The 14,940-nt window shown below is 39.0% G+C and overlaps 1 protein-coding gene across 1 annotated transcript in view; it reads right to left on the bottom strand.

Moving 5' to 3' along the window:
* Rassf (Ras association family member) overlaps positions 1-5,159 on the bottom strand; it is a 154,969-nt gene extending 149,810 nt beyond the window's left edge. Inside the window, exons 1-2 of the mRNA XM_067153106.2 lie at positions 5,042-5,159; positions 4,175-4,269 (exon numbers count right to left, since the gene is read on the bottom strand). Of these exons, the coding sequence (XP_067009207.2) occupies positions 4,175-4,269; positions 5,042-5,081 (135 nt within the window). The 5' untranslated portion in view covers positions 5,082-5,159. The remainder of the gene's footprint in view (positions 1-4,174; positions 4,270-5,041) is intronic.
* Positions 5,160-14,940: the final 9,781 nt, after the last annotated feature.

Below are 14,940 nucleotides of genomic sequence, written 5' to 3'. Positions count from 1 at the left end.
GTGCCTTAGTGACTTCTTAAGTTGTGAAAAGCAACAAGTACTAATCTACAAGTAGTCCAGTCATCTAAGAATTGTGGATGAGGGAATTTAGCATGACTTGATATCTCATCAAAATGTTCTTGCCTTATTTCCAAGAGCATCTGCGGGCTACACAACTGTCGACCAATCTTATCTTCATGCACAATTAGTAATCAGTTTCTTGCAAGGTTTTTGACCATCCTGGTGACTAATACTAGATAACCTCTTGGCCTTCAATAATTTCCAACTGGTATCTACTAGTAGTCTAGTCTGATCGAGCCAGTCTCTTCTTCCTCACTTTGCCATAGATGTTCTTCATTGATGACGTCCTCAAATGTAGAGCTACAGCAGTTGCATACTGTTGACAACAGCTGTTTGTGTTTCAACAGCAGCAAGGACAAAAAGGTTTTGTTGTCGCCTCATCTGCTGCAACCAGCTGTTCTCAGGCATTCCTCTTTTTCACATCCTGGGTAGCTAAGGTCAAGCACTGCATTTTTAAAAATTGTTATTTGTTCGGGGCGTCGACCTAAAGAGATCTTTTGTCTCTACTTGCTCCATATCTTATGAACCTGCGTGTATTTGGAAATTGTGGAAGTGTAAAGTGTTGAATATGAGTAAAGGAACGTTAAGGACGACACAAACACCCAGTCCCCAGACCAGGGATATTAATCATTTACAATTAAAAAACCCTGACCCAGCCGGGAATCGAACCCAGAGCCGCTGGGGGACAGGCGGACGCGTTGCTCCCTACACCGCGCGGCCGGACATCAAGCACTGCGTAGATCTCATTCTGTTTATTCACCTTCTTGAAGTCTGGCTCCATGGCTAAATGGTTAGAATGCTGGCCTTTGGTCACAGAGGTCCCAGGTTCGATTCCCAGCAGGGTCGGGAATTTTAACCATAATCGGTTAATTCTGCTGGCGCAGGGGGTGGTTATGTGTGTCGTCATCATTTCATCCTCATCACGACGTGCACGTTGCCTACGGGAGTCAATTCAAAAGATCTGTACCTGGCAAGCCGAACTTGTCCTCGGACACTCCCGGCACTAAAAGTCATATGCCACTTCATTTACCTTCTTGAAGTATATTACCCATTTGCGTTGAACTTTCTCCACACTGCCTCCTTCCCGTGTAGCATGTTTCTGATGTGCTCATTTTGGATGTGATCCACCGTGGCGTTCAGGTGACACGTGCTGTTTATACAATCTCCAGTATTCTACAACATAAGTCAGTGGTCATGGTGGCGGTTATTTTTGTTTTAAGAGGAAGTACAACTTGGTAATCATCCTCTCTAAACAAATTAGTGGAAAAGAAATTCAAAATGAAATAAAAATATATATTCAATGAAGGAATTTGGAAATGAAGTACAAAATAAAACAAAAAATTATTGAATTAGGCCAAAACATTACTAACGAATCAAAATGGAACATGTGTTCCCTGAGTAATAGTACACTTGTAATTTACATACCCTTGATTAATCCACCGTCGCACATAAAGCGGATGACGAGATCAGCAGTAGTTGCGTCATCGGCTATTATGTGTTCGAGTGTTTCCTGCAGGCCAAGGCTCTGTCTTAGGCCAGAAAAATCGGCGCGCTTTGTGAGGATGTGGGCCACGGTGAAGTCGACACCACAAGAATACACTGGGGGGTCTTCCCTCTTTAGGAGATAAAAGTGTGTAGATCATCCATGACCTATCCTCAGCCTAGACAATACTATGGCCTCTCCCCATGAAGACCAGAAAGAGGACCAACACATGGTAGTTGTCTTCTTAACTGCTCTCAGCTTGTTGGGAGTTCGGATAGCTAGCCACTCCGATTCCCAGGACGCCAAGATGGTTCAATGTAGCTGAGAGGATATATCTTTAGCAGGTACAATGGCAGGTCTTGGAGGTAAAAGTACCACTTCCTTTCCAGCTTCATTCACAAGTTCGTTTCTCGCAATCCCAATGTGGCTTGGAAGCCACGCGAAAGCGATTCTGGGGCCAGCATCACTTAACCTGGCTAGAAGTCATGAATCTGCTGCACTAATTAAGAGATAAGAATTTCATAGTGTTCTGCTGAAATATAAGTTCTGTACTATAGCAAGAATTTACTGTTAACACATTATCACAAGGGCTTGAAATATTTATTTATTTGTGTCAGTAGCACAATATAGATTACAGATGGCAAATTAGATAAAATATATGAAATTAAAGGACACGAGAGAAACCTTCCAGAAGGGTGTATTTACATGTAATATTGCCATACATCTGGGTGTCTCCTGGGCAACGGACTAGGACTATTCCTAGACGGCTGATTCTCTCACTCCAGTAGCACTATTACTAAGGGCTTGAAGTGACAATGGCCATTATGTTGCAAGCAAAACCTCCCAAGTCGAAAATTAAATCCTATTTATTGTGGAAATACTGTAACAGTTGTATATTTATTTTCAGTTATATGCTTCCCAAGTCCTTCAACTATTATTAGCATAACACACATACCAGTACTACAAGTACAAAATGGAAAGCATAGGTACATTGTTTTTTCCTGAAATTTTGGCTACATTTTACTGGCAAGGGTGCATGCTTAGAAAGGAGATTATCACGCAAAAATAATGCGAAATGATACCTTAAGTAGCGAAGATGTGTGATCCTTCATTTATGCTTGCTAGGGACCCACCAACCTGCCCCTAAAAGTACTTTCACTTACACAGAACAATTAAAACGGAGCCTGTCAATCAGAAAAATCAGATTATTTTCTGTGTTCCTATTGGCTGAAGTAGTTTGATATTGTCTCCATTGAAATCATGGAGGTGTATCTACAACGTGAAGCCTGACCAATGGCCACACCTAAGTTAGCAGCCTTGTGTGGCATATTATTATGCCATGTAAGTCACACCCTGTAGGATTCTTAACCTCTGTTTTGAACCCCCATTAGTAAAGTTTACCGAAATACTTGTTAATAGAAGACTTTGCACCTAGAAAACTCACACATTCTGTATTGTAGACAGTCATTTTCCCATGACATTTTCACTTTGTTTTTATGAGGTGCATTACCCAGCCTGCATAATGAATTACCATTGAAAGAAATGCTGCAACCTAATAAATTTCACAAGCTCTTCAGCGGCAGGGGGGACGGGGGGAGTACAAAAATACCTCTGTTAGCAACACTTCCCTCCTCCATATCAAGCATGGTGGCCCTCCAAATATTGGCCTGTAGTTTGTATTCCCCAGCATTTCCTCTCCTAAATATCACAATAAAATACCGAGGTCATCATCATCACCATCATCATCATCATTTTACAGTTCCAGTTTCCCGGGTACTGTTGGTGAGTCTCTTCCATTCTGTCTTATTGAGATACGTTCTGTTGTTAATGACGTCCTCCAGTATCCTTCCCCAATCTGCAATGTCCATCTTTACAATGTCCATCCAATGGGTTCTTGGTCTTCCCAGCATCCGTTTCCCTGCCACATGTCTCTCCAAGTTAACATATGCTGTCCTTGTAGGCTCCATCCTCATTACTTGTCCAAACCACCTCGGCCTGGACATGCTGACCCGCTAACAATGATGTAACAATCCCAGCTTCCTTCCTAACCACATCATTCCTTAACTTGTCCAGGTCAGGTAAATCCTGCTACCGTATGCGACAGTAGACGGTACTACCTGCGACTGTCTGGCTGAGGGTTGGGCAGCTGTTACCGAACCTGACGAACTAAGAGAGAACCAATGGCTATGGGCAGAGAAGTTCACCCGTAGAGGGCTTGTTGAAGCCAATGTGTAGGAAATGACACTTAAATTCAACTGGAAGCTGCTGCCTGGCAGATGTGTTAGGGGACTGCTAAAGACTAAGGGAGATAACCCTGAAAGAAAATCTTCTCTAAAGTTAGGCCTAGCAAGTCAGTTATAGAGCCTCGGATGCAAAATACTGAGGTATGTTTCTTAAATATTTACTTTTTGGCAAAAGTGCTTTGAGTAGATTCCCAACTAGTAGAGAATAGCAAATAATAATAATAATAATAACAATAGGAGAAATACTGCACAAATGTGTAGGCCTACATATATATCTATATATATATATGATCATTTTCTTTACTGTAGCCATGAAAGAATGAAATACACAATTCCATCACAAATGCATTACCAACCTGTGTCATAACAAAATAAAAGACCCCCCTACCTCTGCATGCTGGCCTGGATTTAAGCGTTTCCCGCATTCCTCACACCTGAGGCATTCTGGATGCCAGTCATATCCCAAAGACTGTTTGCGTTCCGCTGAAAGAGACAAGCAATCAAAATAAAATATGGCAAATATGCTAATAAAAATCTAAACTGTACGGTAAAAGCATTCAAAAGAATGAAAGTTAATTGAGAATTGTTATCCGGCCTTAATGAACCAATTTAAGTTAATGAACAGTTGAATTCACATGGTTAAGTTCAAGGACAAGACTGTAATAATAATGATAATAACAATAATAATAATCATCATCAGCTCAGCAGCAGCAGCATAGGCCCAAATAATAATAATTCTATATCAAGGTATATAGTCGGTTTTATACATAGAATCAGAAAGGACAATCATCTTCCGTCTTATTAGACTTTAGAAACAAATAAAATAATGGCACCAGGGATGGTATGAGGGAATGCAATACTTTAGGAATAGATATCATTGTAGCTGAAGTTGAATGATATTGTAATTTTCTTTTTTATAATACTTTTACGAATTTCTATATACCCTAAAATCAAGTTCCACGCCCACAACAGTAAAATGTAAATTAAAATGAAGTTGGAAAAAAATGGACGGTCAAGGTTATGACAACTAACCTTAAGAAATAAAAATAAGTATATAGGCTATTGTATCGCATAATCGCATTGACGAATACAGTTTTAAACCCACAAATAAAAATACAAGTACTTGTCAGCATATTCTACGACCGTAGAACGAAGCACCTGCTTCTTCTTTTTAACTAAGTTTGTATCATCAAACATGTAAAACATTCGTTTTCTATTAAAACTTCACTTTATAGCGGAATACGTGCTTACTTACCAAAATAAACAGGTTTCCCACATTTATGACACTTCCACATGTTTTTACACTTTCCAAAATAGTTTTTAATGGTTAATATTATTCAAAATCCATTCCGACAAGACAGCGAATTGTTTACAATTTAATTGGAAACAATTGCCTCTACCTGCCCTCCAGGCGCCACTGTAGTGCTGAATAGGCGGTTAATTCAAATGAGTTAGAACTCATCAGAGGTTATTAACATCGTACAATAGCTTATGCCCATAAATATGAAACAAAGTTACGTAGTATAAAAAAATAAAATCCTATTCACAATAAATATGCCAAATAAATATGGATAAAATGTTCATAATATGGAATGAACGATAAAAACACTTTTGATTCGGTTTATAATTGAGATGTATGTCCACGCCTTGTCCCGTTTATCTGCGGGGTTGGGTATGAAGTGAAACAAATCTTCGTAGCGAGTTTTTACGAACGGATGCCCTTCCTGACATCAACCTCCTCAGAGGAGTTAATAAGACAAAATTAATTACGTGATATATGACAGGAGGGAGAGGGTGAAACCCGGTGCCTCCTTATAGCCTACTGCTGTTGAACAGCATCAAGGGGTCTACTCAAAGTTTTTCAGTCCCCATCTGATTGACGAATCACCATCAACAGCATCATATGCCCTGACTCCATATGAGCACTGAGGAAAGGTTTGGAATTTTATCCAGGCTTTAATCACACAGTCTAGTGATTAGAAATTATATACCTACCCTACTGGACAAAATTCTGATGGTGATTTTTTTTTTACTAATGGGACTCGATCCAATTAACCATCAAAGTCAGACAATTCCTTTCTTGTTGAGATGTTTTCCAAGAATATTTCTCAACAACAGCGACATAAACATACTTCTTCAAAACAGTATTCAGCATTTTTTCTTTTTAATTTTAAACAAAATATATTTACACCATGGCTGAGTGTGATAACAAATTGCATCAAACAAGACTAACATCATCTCCTCTTGAATGCACAGGGATATTTGAAGTTGAACAGTTACCAGGAAGAATGTCTGAGGCTTACCCAAGCAGAGTACCAAGAATAGCAGTGTTTGCTTACAGTCAGTATAGGGCATATATAGTACGCGAACGTCTTCTTGAGCCCTAGTTCCCATTCATTACTATGGAGCTCAGGGCTCAAGAAAAGGTTCGCGTACTATAACTATATCTGAATCTGAACCTGAATCATCAAAGAAAATAAACTTTCCAACTGTTTAAATAGTTGGAATTATATGGTAACTTAAAGTGAACTTGAAACTCGAGTGAAGATACACAGAAGAGTGTTAATACAAAATAACAAAACAAGTTATACTTTCAGAAGTACCTAGCCTATATTATAATATCCCTTTTCCCTTTAATCAGTATTGATGTTTAATAGCCTGCCTGGTGGCCATGATCATCAAAATATTAAGTCTGTAATGGTCTGACACCGTGGATAGCTGGTTCGAGTCTCGCTGGTCGAAAAAGTTTTCATCATAAAAATGTTGGCCTGCGGGCCAAAAGCCTGAATTAAATTCCACACTTTTCCTCAGTGCTGATATGGAGTGAGGGCATATGACACTGTTGATAATGATTCATCATCTGTCAGATGGGATTAGATTGATTAGATTGTTTCTGCTTTCAACACTCACAAGGAGCCATCTTGACAGATCTTTAGTCTTGATGAAGGTAGAGTAGGATAAGAAGAAAGCTGGATAAATACAAACAAAGGGAAGAAATGTAACATAAACACAAATACAGGAGGTAAACGATTAGGAACACAGAACAAACAATGGGATAATGTATGTATTGAAAAAGGAAGTTCCAAGTGTCAAATCAAGTCATATGTAGAGAGATAGGAATATGAAAAGAAACAATATTAGGATAAACACAATGGGAAGTCAGTGTAGGAAAATGGAACAATAAAAGAAGAGACAAGGACAAACATGAAAACACAAAAGGACAGCTCATCGGGGCTGAGAGATGGATACCAGTATAGAAAATCTGGAGTTTACGAGGAGAGAGCCTGTCTGTATGAAGACAACAGTGTATGAAGATGTGGAGTTTGTCCTTGTCCTTTCAAGTTTTCATGTTTGTCCTTGTTTCCTCTTTCTACTGTTCCATTTTCCAATACCGGGTTATCATTACGGTATGTTTGTCCTATTGTGGGTTAGTTTCCATCTTCTATTCTCCCTTTATATTGCTTGACACACGCAACAAAAATATAACTAACGAAACTACTGTAGTTCCATACTTCATTATCTGTTTCTTTTTGTGCTCCTCAATTAATCAGTCAATCACAACTGATCTGCATTTAGGGCAGTTGCACAGGTGGCAGATTCTCTATCTGTTGTTTACCTAGTCTTTTCTTAAATAATTGTAAAGAATTTGGAAATTTACTGAACCATCTGCCTGGATAAATTATCCCAATGAAACAAATATTTGCCCCAATTTGTCCTCTTTGAATTCCAACTTTATATTGAGATCTTTCCTAATTTTAAAAACACCACTCAAACTTTTTCGCCTACTAATGCCATTCCACGCCACCTCTCCACTGACAGCTTGGAACATACTACTTAGCAACAATTGTTGTTGTTCTTTAAGTCATCAGTCCATAGACTGGTTTGATGCAGCTTTCCATGCCATCCTATCCTGTGCTAACCTTTTCATTTCTACGTAACTACTGCATCCTACATCTGCTCTAATCTGCTTGTCATATCCATACCTTGGTCTACCCCTACCGTTCTTACCACCTACACTTCTTTCAAAAACCAACTGAACAAGTCCTGGGTGTCTTAAGATGTGTCCTATCATTGTATCTCTTCTTCTCATCAAATTTAGCCAATACCAATATAAATGGTACGTTATTGGACATTATAAATTTTCCAGCTAACTCATTCCTGGTTGCCAGCGTTTCGCCCCCGTGTGCTAGGTTGGGCTCGTCAGTTGGTACCTAGGACATCTACCAAGATGCATGGCTAGTGCATACCGTGGAGGCCACTGCGTAGGCTACTTTAAGCCACCGGCAGTGCCAATGCACTATATCAAATTTAGCCAAATCGATCTCCTCTCGCCAATTTGATTCAGTATCTCTTCATTTGTGATTTGATCTATCCATCTCACCTTCAGCATTCTTCTGTAACACCACATTTCAATAGCTTCTATTCTCTTTCTTTCTAAGCTAGTTATCGTCCATGTTTCACTTCCATACAATGCCACGCTCCACACGAAAGTCTTCAAAAACATCTTTCTAATTCCTATATCAATGTTTGAAGTGAGCAAATTTCTTTTCTTATAAAAGCTCTTCCTTGCTTGTGCTAATCTGCATTTTATGTCCTCCTTACTTCTGCCATTGTTAGTTATTTTACTACCGAAGGAACAATATTCATTTACTTCCTTTAAAACTTCATTTTCTAATTTAATATTTCCTGCATCACCTGCCTTCATTCAATTGCACTCCGTTACTTTTGTTTTGGACTTATTTATTTTCATCTTGTACTCCTTACCCAAGACTTCGTCCATACCATTCAGCATCTTCTCGAAATCTTCTGCAGTCTCAGATAAAATAACAATATCAATAACAATATCATCAGCAAATCTCAAGGTTTTGATTTCCTCTCCTTGGATTGTGATTCCCTTTCCAAATTCCTCTTTGATTTCCTTTACTGCCTGTTCTATGTAAACATTGAAAAGGACGGGGGGGGGAACTGCAGCCTTGCCTCACTTCTTTCCGGATTGCTGCTTCTTTTTCAAAGCCCTCGATTCTTATTACTGCAGATTGATTTTTATACAGATTGTAGATAATTCTTCATTCTCAGTATCTGATCCCAATAGGAAATTATTTATTGTCCACGTATTCAATACTATCCACCTTTAGGTGGTTACAGTTTCGTACAATTATATCTCTTTATGGTACATGTTTTTCTCAATTAATGAGCATCCTCAGCCTTAACTTAATCTTAAAGTGATGAACTTGAACAATTGTGAACATATTAAAAAATCAATTGTCAGTATTAAAATTACACCGTAGTCTCTAAAACTAATTTGCATTACGGTACATCTAAAAGAACATTAAACACTTCTTAAAAACATGATGACTTGAGTGATTAAAATTATCACATTTTCAATCCAAAGCCTTGTGTCTGAAAATTTCGATCTGTTTGAGACTATAAAAAGCTTACTACTGTCTATATTATTAGTTTCAGACACAAGGCTTTGGATTGACAATCTGATAATTTTAATCATTCAAGTTATCATGTTTCTAAGAAGTGTTTACTGTTGTCTTTTAGATGTAATGTAAATTAGTTTTAGGGACTATGATGTAATTTTAACACTGACAATTGATTTTTTAATACGTTCACTATTGTTCAAGGCCATCATTTTAATATTAAGTTAAGTCTGAGGATGCTCATTAATTGAGCAAAACATGTCCCATAAAGAGAGATAAATAATTTCCTATTATAATTGTAATTGTATTATTATAATTGTTGCTAATAACCATGAGGATAATGACCTGTAATATATACCACTTAGTCGAGCAGCTCGTCTCCTTTCTCCCACGTCTTCCCAGCCCAGACTTTGAAACACTTTGTAATGCTACTATTTATGTCAGAAATCCACCCAGAACAAATTGAGATGCTTTTCTTGGGATATTTCCAGTACCGTACTCAAATCAAGTAATCCTGGTAAGGCTCCTGTAACTGAAACCATACTCTAGTTGGGGTCTTACCAGAGACTTTACACTTTACCTGGACAAAGAAATCTAAGTTGTCTAGGGCCACAGATATACGTGATCAGTGGCAACCAGAATACCCTGAAGAAAAGGCTATTCACATGGCTCATTAACAATTATTACAAAGTAGATCAACTTGTAAATGCCGACTTTTTTGTCGATCCGGTAAATGTTGCTGCTTCCAGACCATATGTCAGTACAGCTACCAGAAACATTTTGTACAAGTTGATCTTGGAAACTGATGGAAATATTCATCCCAAAGTATTTGACGTACAGCATGATAGAATTCGGAAGCTTTCTGCGTCCTGTTGATAATCTCTTGCTGTATGGTATATTCTGAGGGCAGAACACTACCTAAGTACTGGAAGTTGTCTACAATATCCATCTCCTCATCTACAATCCTTACTACAACCCCTAAATACCCCTATAACCACATGCAGAGATCTGTACCCTTTATTTACAGTACATACAGTTTATGTGATTACCCCAATAAGGATCTTTCCTTATATTAACACCTAGGTACTTACAGTGATCCCCATGAGGAACTCTTGCCCCATCAATGCAGTACCAATTAAAACTGAGACGACTTTTCCTATAAGTGAAACACACAACCTGACATTTAATCCCATTTATCAACATCTGTCCATCTGCTGTCCATCTCACAACATTGTCGAGGGCTTTTTGGAGTTGCTCACAATTTTATAACTTATTTATTACTCTATACAGTATAACATCATCTGCAAAAAGCCTTACCTCTGATTTCAGTTCTTTACTCATATTTTATTTAACTTATTTACTTGGGTCAGAAGCTATATACATTTTAACATGATATAATTGTGTAAAATAAAGGAATATATATTATAGAAGAACAATCGAGTAATTCCATCACTATGGAAAGAAATTGGGCAACAACAACTGCATTTTTTCAGCCTTCAATAACTCTCCACATTGCATGATTCAGGGCAGAGGGAGCATTGGCAAAGATGACTCACTTTCTGTTCTTCTCCACAGTCACATTGTGTTGGTTCTTTGGAAAAGCCCCATTTGAGAAGGTTTTCCCTGGATTTGCCAGCACCTGTTCCATGATCTCCAGGTTAACCAGTCTAAAGTACTACATCCAGAAGGTAAACATTCAATGGGTTTCATCCATGTTTGAAGATGGTCACATCTAGCTGTCCACACTTGTTTTCTGGCTCTTTACAGGGACATAGTTAGCGCTGATGTTGAACTGAGGAAACTTTTCCTGGTTTTCAACCCAGATCTTGGTGGTTGATGACCATGGATTGGGTGTAAGTAATTGACATCAGCCTTCTTTCCCTCAACATCTGCTGTTACTTTCTACTGTATATCAGATGGTGCAATATGTGCCAAGCACAAAACCTTGTCTATAGGTGCTGGTGTCAGACACCCAGTGATCAGTCTGACAGTATCATTTAGCATGACATTCACTTGCTTTGCATAAGTGGAACTGTGCCATACAGGACATGTATACTCCCCTGCAGAGAAAAAGAGTGCCTGGTGGAAGTTCTTATGACTTAATGTTCATTTTTTTTTTCTGCTAGGGGCTTTACGTCGCACCGATACAGATAGGTCTTATGGCGACGATGGGATAGGAAAGGCCTAGGAGTTGGAAGGAAGCGGCCGTGGCCTTAATTAAGGTACAGCCCCAGCATTTGCCTGGTGTGAAAATGGGAAACCACGGAAAACCATCTTCAGGGCTGCCGATAGTGGGATTCGAACCTACTATCTCCCGGATGCAAGCTCACAGCCGCGCGCCTCTACGCGCACGGCCAACTCGCCCGGTAATATTCATTTATAGGAAGGGGAGTTAGGGATTGGAATAACTTACGGTACCAAGGGAGATGCTCAATAAATTTCCGATTTCTTTGCAATCATGTAAGAAAAGGCTAGGAAAACAACAGATAGGGAATCTGCCACCTGGGCAACTGCCCTAAATGCAGATCAGTAGTGATTGATTGATTGACTGATTGATTGATTCCAGGAATGTTTAATGAACAATGGGAGTACTCAACCACTTTCTGCTTTAAATTACCTATACATACCCTTCAATTTTTCACTAAAATGTGTACAACTGGCAATTATGTTTGCCATCATATCCTTAGCTGACTTCAGCAGGGTTTGAAATAATTGCTAAAAACAATGACCGACTGATAGAAAATGCAGCGCTCAACGAGGACAGAATGGTTGAGACTTTAAATCTGCTTAACTGAGCAACAGCCATTTAGTGCAGTAAGTGTTTAAATAGATGGCCTTCTGCAGTAATAATAATACTCTATTAACAATAATACCATTTTACAAGACATTAGAGAAAGAAAGAAAAAATAAAAAAGAAAGGAAGAATATGGTCAGTGGACTACAAGAAAGAAAGAAAGAAAGAAAGAAAGAAAGAAAGAAAGAAAGAAAGAAAGAAAGAAAGAAAAATGTACGGTACATTTATATACAGAGGTTATAGTACGGTACAAGTACGCACATAAAAGTAATAATCACTTCTGGAAATTCTGTAAGTTATATCTAAATTTTAACAATGAGCAATTAAATATATCAATACCCACTTTATTTAGCAATCTTGACATCCATTCAATTGGCCCTCGTGCATCTGTCAGGTATATGTAAATTATTCTTTTCTAGGAGTTGGGGGCAATTCACCAAGGAATGGAGGAATTTAAAAATGAAAAGTGTATCCAGGAATTGATAATGTTGTGACAGACTATGAAGATTTAAAAACTGTTATAGGGCTGTATAATCAACATTATCATAAGAGAACCAAACCAAACCCCATGGCATTACAGCCCTTGACAGGCTGCTCAGCCCAAAGGCCTATTTAGAACATTTAGAATGTATATAAAGGAAGAATATGTTGTACTGAACCTAGCCTACAATTAGGTCTGCTGAGAAGGGTTCCAGACAGGTGTACAGTATTTAAGTATAGGGCATACCATAGATACAAACAACAACCAATAGGTATCTACGTCAGAAAATCCTTTAGAATATCTATTATTGCAAGGTAATGATTGTAATGATTTCTTACAAATATTTCCAATATGTTCACTGAATTATATGTTATTATTGAAGAGATAGAAAGTCCTTATTACAAAATTGGTATTGAAATGATATTTACTCCTTGTTTTTTTTTTTTTAAATTATTTTCCATTTTTCATGAGTAAGTTTCAACCCACTTTGCATACAATATTTTCCCGGATGATGTAAACTTCTTGAAGTTTGTTTTAATCATGTGAGCAATTAACTTTTATAAAAGAGAGCTGCATCATCAACAAACAAAAGCAATTGTGAATTCTTAAGTACTGGTACCATACCAGTATATTTATGTAATTTATGTAGAGAGTAAAAGGTAAGGGAACAAGGTGTGATCCTTGAGGAACTCCAGTAGTACAGGTAACAATAATAGGCACAGAAAAATATGCCTTATTTTAACAATCTGTATGGGATTTCTTAATATACGATTCAAACCAGTTAGTTCTTGCAGCAACATATCATGGTTAATAGTGTCAAAAGGACTTGAAAAGTCTGTATAAATGCAGTCCACCTGAAAATGGTTCTCTATAAAATCTAAGAAGAACCTTCCACACCCCTAATTCTAGGAAGACTATCAGTCTTGGAGAGCAGCACGTCTCAGTAGCTTCCTCATACTCAGTCTACTGCCGGTCTCCACAGTACTTAGTGTTGGAGGTGTTACGTTGTCTCTCGCAGTGGCGTGCACTGAACCCCATATTCCCCAGCGCTGTTGGACTAAAATTCTTTGTATTAACATTTTCTAATTATTCCTTAGAATGCTTTCTATAATGTTTAAACAATTGCAAATATTTAAGCCAAGCCAAATACAGCTGTCTCAAAAATCTGCTTGCACTACCGTAGTTCAGATTCTCCAGCGAGCTGGGTATCCTCGCCAGCGCGATAGAGAGCTACCCCAGCAAAATTTAATGTCACTTGGGTGACGCATGCACTTGAAGCTTCCTCAAGGCGGAGCTGTGTCCCCTCCCCCGCAGCAATTTACAGTGAAGGGCCAGCTGGCTTAGGTAAGGGGTGTTAGTTTTAATACTTGACACTCGAAGTCTTCAGCACCACACGCTAGAGACTGCAAGAAAAATAAAAAATCTTAACAGTATAGCCACTTGCACATCGTCTAGCTGATAAAAATAGAGCCAGTATATGAAATCAGTTATAATATAAAAGAATATATTTTAGTCTTGGGTTCTGGCACATATACAGTTTTTTCAAGCAATTCATTGATGTCACGTGTAGCGTATGAAAAGTATGAGCTAGGGGATTCTGAACCACCTGGTCAGTACTTTGTCTCCTGAGTCAGGACCCGAGGTCTTAGACCCCGGTCACGTGGCCATGACGTCACGGCCACGTGCTATTGTTTGTAATCAAAGCCACGTGCTCTTGACAGAACGTCGCTAATCTCACTGCTACCATCTTAACAGGTCCTAGCCTCACTACTGCCATCTTAACCACGTGCGGCGCGGAATTTGAATAAGTGACAGCTGCCGTCTTGACAGGTCCTAACCACGTGCATTTGTTGAACAAGTGAACGTCGCTGACTTCACTGCTACCATCTTAACAGGTCCTAACCTCACTGCTGCCATCTTAACCACGTGGGGCGCGGAATTTGAATAAGTGACAGCTGATAAGATGACAGCTGCCATCTTGACAGGTCCTAAACACGTGCACTTGTTTGCCGCGGATTTTGAACAAGTGAACGTGGCTATCCTCACTGCTGCAATCTTGACAGGTCCTAACCCCATACACTTGTTAAACAAGTGAAAGTTGTTCACCTCATTGCTGCCATCTTGACAGGTCCTAATCTCACTGTTGCCATCTTAACCACGTAGGACGCGGAATTTGAATAAGTGACAGCTCTTAAGATGACAGCTGCCATTTGTGAGGTCCTACCAACGTGCACTTGTTTTGGCGTGTAACTTTTGCACGTGGCTAACTTCACTGCCGTCATCTTGACACTAGGGTTGGGCAGACCGGAACATTCACTTGTTCCGCAACATTAGGAACTTGAGGCGGAGTGTTTCGGTACAGAGTGCCGAGACACGGGACACAGGACTGTAACTGCGTCCTAGAGAGAACTTCGAGAGGCAACAGGACATGCTCCGCTTCAGCTGGAATGTGC

This window comes from Anabrus simplex, chromosome 8, assembly GCF_040414725.1.
Source record: "Anabrus simplex isolate iqAnaSimp1 chromosome 8, ASM4041472v1, whole genome shotgun sequence".
Lineage (NCBI taxonomy): Eukaryota > Metazoa > Arthropoda > Insecta > Orthoptera > Tettigoniidae > Anabrus > Anabrus simplex.
This window is presented reverse-complemented; position numbering and strand designations above follow the sequence as displayed.